The 7,982-nt window shown below is 41.7% G+C and overlaps 1 protein-coding gene across 1 annotated transcript in view; it reads left to right on the forward strand.

Annotated features, from left to right (window-relative positions):
• Window positions 1–4,080, forward strand: part of LOC148876891 (protein CPR-5-like) — a 29,372-nt gene extending 25,292 nt beyond the window's left edge. Inside the window, exons 3-5 of the mRNA XM_088976319.1 lie at window positions 1,794–1,829; window positions 2,224–2,958; window positions 3,310–4,080. Coding sequence (XP_088832445.1) covers window positions 1,794–1,829; window positions 2,224–2,958; window positions 3,310–3,843 — 1,305 coding nt within the window. The 3' untranslated portion in view covers window positions 3,844–4,080. The remainder of the gene's footprint in view (window positions 1–1,793; window positions 1,830–2,223; window positions 2,959–3,309) is intronic.
• Window positions 4,081–7,982: the final 3,902 nt, after the last annotated feature.

The raw sequence follows: 7,982 nt of genomic DNA on the forward strand, positions 1-7,982 counted from the left end.
CAGTAGCTCCAGAATCAAGAATCCATGGAAAAACACTAGCCGAGGCATGTAATCCTAGAGATAAAGACTCACCTGAGAGAGCAAGAGAGGTAGAACCACTTCCTGGTTTCAAGGATTTCAGGAAGCACCTTAGCCTTTCAATTTCTTCAACATTAAATGGTCCCTGACTTGAGTGTTCTTGCTGCGGGGTTGTGGAGACATTATGGGCCTGTTGAACTCCTTTTGAAACTCCTCGATTTCCTCATTCCTTGCTGGATGTGGGAGGTTTCCCATGAAGTTTCCAGCACCGATCTTTCGTGTGTCTGGGCTTCTTGCAATAGGTGCACCAGAGGTTATCGTTTGAGTCACAGATGGTTGTGTCACGAGCCAAGTTGTGATTGTTCTCACCCTTTGAACCACTGTAACTTCCTTCGCTTGCCACCATGGCTGAGCCTTCGGGATCTTTAGGCTCAAGCATGATTCCACGACGGCTTTCCTTAGCTCTGACAAGGGCTATGACTTCATTCAATGGAGGCACTTCTTCTTTTCCAAGAATTTGTATTCGGACCTGATCAAATTCAGCATTCAGTTCGACCAAAAAATCATACACCCTATCACTTTCAATAAAATTCTCCAAGATCACATCATCTGTGCATTTTGTCTCAAGAACCCAATAATGATCAAGCTCATGCCATAAATTTTGCAGCAGATTTGCATACTCTGTAACACTCCTGCTCCCTTGTTTGGCCGCCACAGTCTTCACTTTGACCTCATAAACACGAGCAGCATCATGGGCTTTGGAATAGGTTTGTCGGACAGCATCCCAAATAGCCTTTGCAGAGGGAAGAAACATACAAGTATCACTGATCTCGGGTATCATTGAACTCCACAACCTTGACATAATCATGGAGTCCTCTTCGCCCAACCTTGGTCCTGTTCCAAGGAGGTGACTAATTTTTCCCTTTCCCTTCAAATAGGTACGCACTAGTTGTGACCACTTCAAGTAATTCTGGCCATTCAGTCTATATGTTGTCTGAATATTCTACAAATCACCAGTGTGAGGATGAGAATTTGTTGCTCATTCATCGGTTTGGACGGGAGCACTTGTTGCAGTCATGTTGGACATTTTTAATGGAAGAAAAATAAGGCTAGTAGGAAAGGAGAATAAAGGAACACTTCTGGTTATAGATCAACACTGAAGGCTAGAAGAGAAAAACACAAAAAACTGGCAATGAAGGCCGAAAAAATCTCAAGGTTGACAAACCTAGAGCTCTGATACCATGTTTTGGAATGGTAGAATACTGATGTGTTTCATTCTATTGCCAATGGGCATATTTATACAGTAAGCTACTGTAATAAATAGAAAGAAAGAAAAAATAGAAAGAAAAGAAAATAGAAAGAAAAGAAAATAGAAAGAAGAGAAAATAGAAAGAAGAGAAAATAGAAATCAATCCTTCCACAATCCTAGGAATATATACAATTCTATTTTCAGAACTGAACCAGTAACCCCACGTTTTCCAACACTAACATTTATTTTTCTGCTTCCTGCAAATTTGTCTGTGGTCATTGGTTAGGGGCTGTGTACCACCTCTGGATTGTTCTCCAAATATTACATTGGTCTGAATAGTTGACTCTATAGGAACTGCTTAATCACAGTTCCTATCCAGATTGATGAAATTATTGTTGCTTTAAAAGGTGAATCCTACCATCATTGTTGGTTGCCCTTTCCACTTCATATTTTTCCACTTTTTTTCCATCTGTTAGTTCTAACTTTGTTGAGATAACTGACTCCAATACATGGAATGACAATGCAGATTTTCATGCTGGCAGTGAAAGAATCATTAGCCAATGTAAGGCAGATTCCTTTGACTCATCCATCCTATTTTTTTGGTAGAGTTAGGGAGAGATGGATATGACAATCCACCAACTCCTTAATTTTTCATTTGGTTTTCACATTTTTACTATGTTGCCACTTTTTGATATATCAGATCATTCTAGATGCTAGGGGCCATTACTTGGTGTAATGGTAAAATCTCAGGCTGGCAAGCGTGAGAAGAATGTGGGTTGGAATCTGAGGGTGGCCACTTTGTGCGACAAAATGCCAAAGGTTAGGACTGTACGTCTGTGTACCCAGTCTGCCCCTCCCAAAACCCCAGATAGCTGGAACCAACATTGGGTAATGGCCTAGATCATTCTAGACACTCATACATATGGTATTCATTGTACAGACTGTTTTTTGTGCAGGCTTTTGGGTACAAGTTTGACCGTTTTGCAAAGAATTTTGGAAAATCATTTCAGAGCACCCTGAGGACCTTACAGTTGATCAATGAAACATCTCACAATAAGGAAAGAAACGACTGCAACTTAAGATTACAAAATTGTCATCAAGAAATGGTACCACCTGATTCTTTCGATAAACAAGATCCCATAAGCGATTGTGACATGAAAAACTGCCATATTGAAGCCATCCCACCTCAAGCACCATTCAGTACTGTTGAAGAAATGCAAGAGAGTGTGATATCAGAATCTATCAACCAGGACCTCATACTACATGGACAAACAAACCAACAGTTGGCTTGTATTTCATCAAGCACAATGGGTTCTGGTTTTAATCAGTCCATGGTTAGCACCTTTAAGCAGTCTGTCATAGAGCAAGCTCGTTCTAATGATCTCAAGGCATTTGAGATAGGTCTAACTATGAAACGTATGAAACTGAAAGAGTCACAGCTAGTTCTCAACTCTGATTCAAATCGTTTAGAGAGGTTTAAATTATCCATGGGTATTTCAAAAGCATCCTTCAAAGCTGAGAAATTTAAGAACCAATTAGAAGAAACAAGGCATGCAGAGCTGCTCAAGAAGTGCATAGATTGTCTTGTAGCTGGTCTTGTTATCATGTCAGCCTCTCTTGCATATGGGGCTTATGTTTATTCCTATGATCGGATCATGGAGGCCACTGAGTCATGTGTACCTTTGTCCAAGGTTGGTACAATTTCCTGTTCTTGAGTTCTAACTGATTAAAGGTGTCCAAGGTTGGTACAATGTCAGCCTCTCTTGCATAAGAATAAATTGTTGTACACTCCTGATAACTTTTTTTCTTCCAATCAATATACAATAGCCACCATCACATTCGCATTGACTGGGTTGTAGCTTACCCACAGTTGCTTCACTTCTCCATGAATTGAGTTTAATTGAATCAGAGCACATAATGCATTTAAGTGGATGACAGACTGTGGGCAACGTCATCCATGGTGGATAGACGCCCAGGTTATGCTTCCTCCCAATTTTTCTTTTTGCTTATAAGATGTTGATTATCTTTTTATTTTGTTTCAGGAGTCTAAATCTTGGTGGGTCCCTAAGCCAGTTTCATCTTTCAATTCTGGCCTACAAATGCTAAGATGCCAGGTTATAGTTGTCAGCCGGATGCTGTTTGGTATTTTAATGATTCTGGCAATTGCTTATTTGCTTCTGCAACGTTCTTCAACTTCTAAGCAGGTCATGCCAGTGACTTTCATCCTCTTGCTTTTAGGGGTTTTCTGTGGTTTTGTGGGCAAGCTTTGTATAGATACATTAGGAGGGAATGGATACCATTGGCTCTTCTTTTGGGAAGCTTTATGTCTGCTGCATTTCTTTGCAAATATCTGTACTTCAGTTTTGTTTTCTGTCCTGCATGGACCCATCTCTGTGTCCCCCGGAGCTGAAGCTAAGACAATATTGCCGTACTCTATGCGAAGATTTGCCTTTTATGCTATTGTTCTTCTGTTTCTACCAATACTTGGCGGTTTGATGCCATTTGCTAGCCCTAATGAGTGGAAAGATCACTTCTCATTACTGATATCAGAAAGTGTTGTAGTTTATAGGGAGTAGATGACCGTACAGGTGTGCATCAGAGGAAAAGAGGTTTTGAGTGATGCTTGCTTCTTATTTATAGGTTATTTCTGCGACATGGATAATCAAAAGGAATATAGGTATTCAGCACTGCATATCCTGGTATCATTTGTGTAACTTAAACAGTAATACATGTTTATAATTATGAGGAAGAGTCCCTCTTTCTGTGTTGATTTGTTGAATAGTAACTGCAAATATAGCAATTGGCATTCAGTATCTTGATCTTATTACTATTCATTCTATTTCTTGATGGGGCAAGGAAAGGATTTTAGCCAACTATAGAATGTCCGTCACCTTGACATGATGGGGTCTTACCATTGTGAGGATGTGTTTCCCCTCGGCCTAAGACAAAGATGTTTTGGAATCAATGTAGTGAACTTCTGAGGCGCTTGTTGCATCTACCATCTCTGGGTGAACTTATTACTTTGAAGAACTAGCTCCTTGCATATATACCTGAAAGAATGGTAGAATCCATCTAATAGACGCCATAAAGGTTGTGGAATGGGTGGGCGAATTTCAAAAATTTCCTACCTTCTCTCAACTGGGAATCAAATTCCCTAAATTTAGAATACAGTATTCAAGGATCCTACTTGAACCATAATCAAACCAGATCTGTACCGAAAGATAAATGGGAGGAATATACCTGATTCGGAGAAACAGTATCTCCTAAAGTTGGTGTTCACGCCCAAAGAATGCTCCAAGATACGTTCCTGCTGAATATGACACAGCTGTGAATGGAACAGAACCAGCAGGGTGCGTCCTACACACTGGATCCTTCACAAGAATCCTCAGGAGTACTAAATACTGAGTCCTTTTCAGTCTTTCTTGTAAAACTGATTCAAAACAGATTTCTTGACTTTCTTCTCTGCAAAGATCTAATCTTGCAAAGGCAGATGACGGCGACAGGAGGAGATTTCCAAAACAAAAGGCTGAACTGTTTTTCTGTTTTTCTGGAGAGTATGAATCAGATCAAATCTGAATTCGCAGGAGGTATCCTACACCTCTTCAAGGTGGTTCGAAATTTCCTCATTTCTTCTTGATTAATAAACCTCCTTTTTAAGAGTTATCCCAATCCAAATCAGTATTTGGATAGGGGATAATCTTAATCCTTTTGCAGATAGAGTTAACTTACTCCTTATCTCATCAGGAGGTTACCAGATTCAAATCTAATTTGAATTTGGTCTCTAAAAGTGGATAAAACTAAAGGCCCAATCCTTTTACTAACTTTAATCTCAAATTCGCCCCATGGATGGGTGATCATATCAGCCCACCTCGAAATGGGCTTTTGGCCCATTAAGTGTTCAGTGTCTAATTACTTTCCAATCTGCTGCTCAGTTGGGCTTCTTTGTATGGCGTGGGACCCAAGCATTGATCTACACACCAGCCACATGGGTTCGGCCTAACCTTTAATACAAGGCCCAGTCGAATTCACTGAAAAAGTCAATGAACCCCTTGAGTCCATCATATGGACCCTATGGGCCCAACACTTACATTAAGTGGTCCCTGGGTCAAACCATCTTATAAAAACCCAAGGACTGTGGCCAGGTGCAAGATTAGTCCATCAGGTATTATCCTCAATGGTTTTACACTTAACCTCTCAGCCCTTAATGATCAAGCACTGCCCGACAAGAGAGGACCTCTCCCTCGACTGCAAGGAACAGTGCCGCACTCTCCTCTCACATGGATCCCGGGAATTAAAACCATTTGCAAACAATTCGAAACCGAACATATATATATATATAAATATATTAATTTTGCAAAACAAAATTCCAACGATTGAAATCAACTGCCGGCAGTTTGGTTTCCATCAGAGAGAGTGCATTCCCGATCATTACCCTTTGTCCGACAAAGTGGCTGATTCTGTCACTATGATCACCCACTCAGATGAATTCTCAAACTGCCCCAACATACCCAGGTTTTGATCCCCGCTAAGGATCTCACTGATTGGCATATCAAAGGCAGCCTGATCCAACACCTAGTGAAATGTCATAATCGAGTCTAGGGGTCAGGTGTAACTTTCCAGTTTTGCCCATCTATCTCCAAGGTTCAAGGCAATACTGGAAATCTGGTCCGGTTCAAGGATTCAAGTAATCCCATACTGCATGTGCCTCGGGTCTTACCCTGATGGCTGAGACAAGCCATCCCAACACTTGGTGGCACACCAGTATCAGCCTTGGCAGGATAAATCTCCCCAGACTTATCCAACGGCTGTGAACATTTAAAACTAACATGAGTCTCTATAAATGTCCAGTTTTAGGGTTTTACACAGAATTAAACCAAACAACATGAATCAAATATGCACTTTATTTATTTCCACTAAATAACAAAAGTACATCAAATCAGATTGAAGCTAAGGGCATACAAAAACTGTCTAACAGCTCCCACTTGCACTTAGGTCCAATCTGGTACAAGCCGGAGTCCCATACTTTCCACGTGTTTCTCAAACACCTTCTGTGTCAGTGGCTTATCAATGGGTTTACCACATTCTCCGCTGATGCTACCTCTTGCTATCATCCTCCCGTAGGTCCAGTGTCGTCATACAACAATGGAATGGGTGATGTGCTGAATTCCAAATTCATGAATGAACACATTCATTCATAAGGCAGCATCACTTACGGCAATGCGCTCGGCTTGGGTTGTGGACTATTAATTTGCAACTTAGGACCCCTGTTTGCTGACACTCAGGAAACAACACACGATCCTATCGTGAAAATATACCCAGATTCAGACTTTCTATCATCTGGATCCGACTGGAAATTGGCATCGGTATACCCTAGAACTTGCAGTGAACTACCATCGAATACCAGACAAAACTCTTTTGTCCTTCGAAGGTATTTGAGTATGTTCTTCACAGCAGTCCAATGCTCATGCCCTGGGTTTGCCTGGAATCTGCTTACTACACTCACCGCCTGAGCAATGTCAGGGCGAGTGCACAGCATGGCATACATGATGCTCCCTACGGCTGAGGCATAGGAAACGTCTCTCATGCTCTCAATCTCCTCAGAAGTCTTGGGAGACATCTTCTTGGAGAGAGTGACTCCGTGCCTGAAATGAACGTTTCCTTTCTTGGAGTTCTCCATGCTGTACCTCTTGACAATTTTGTCAATATAAGCAGCCTGGGATAATCCAATTATCCGCTTCGATCTATCTCTATAGAGTCGAAGACCCAGTATGTATGAAACTTCTCCAAGATCTTTCATGGAGAACTGCTGTGATAGTCATACCTTGACCGAAATCAACATTCCTACATCATTCCCAATGAGTAGGATATCGTCCATTTACAACACCAAAAAGGTAATCTTATCCCCACTGGACTTCCTGTAAACACATGGCTCATCCGGATTCTGCTCAAAATCAAACATTTTGACTGCAGAATCAAAATGGATGTTCCAACTCCTAGAAGCCTGCTTAAGTCCATATATGGATCTATTAAGTTTACATACCATGTGTTCCTGACCAGCAGCAATGAAGCCTTGCGGCTACTGCATGTAGATATCTTCACTAAGATCTCCATTCAGGAACGCGGTTTTGACATCCATTTGCCAAATCTCATAGTCATGGTACGCTGCTACAGCTAACAGGATCCTAATGGATTTAAGCATGGCCACGGGCGAAAAGGTTTCCTCATAGTCGATGCCTTCTTTCTGAGTATACCCTTTCGCCACCAAGCGAGCTTTAAAGGTCTCAATCCTGCCATCGGGGCCCTTCTTCCTCTTGTAGATCCATTTGCAACCAATTGCTTTTACCCCGGGGGGCGGATCCACTAGAGTCCAGACTCCATTGGTCTCCATTGAGTCCATTTCAGCTCTCATGGCCTCCACCCACTTCTGGGAGTCTATGTTTAACATAGCTTCTGCGTAAGTCACGGGATCCTCTTCACTAGTCAAGGTTTCCACCAGGTAACTATCCTGGTCATAACCATATCGGACTGGTGGTCTGGATACCCGGGTGGTTCTTCTAGGTTGGTAATTACCTAGAATTTGTGGGACATCACCCACTGCTCCTGAGCTCTCCTCATCAAGAACTATTTCCTGATGATGGGTGTCCAGGATGTAATCGGATTCTAAGAACTGGGCGTTTCGACTGCAGAACACTTTCTGCTCACTCGGATCATAGAA

This window comes from Nelumbo lutea, chromosome 1, assembly GCF_056320005.1.
Source record: "Nelumbo lutea isolate HS-2025 chromosome 1, American lotus-T2T, whole genome shotgun sequence".
Classification (NCBI taxonomy): Eukaryota; Viridiplantae; Streptophyta; class Magnoliopsida; order Proteales; family Nelumbonaceae; genus Nelumbo; species Nelumbo lutea.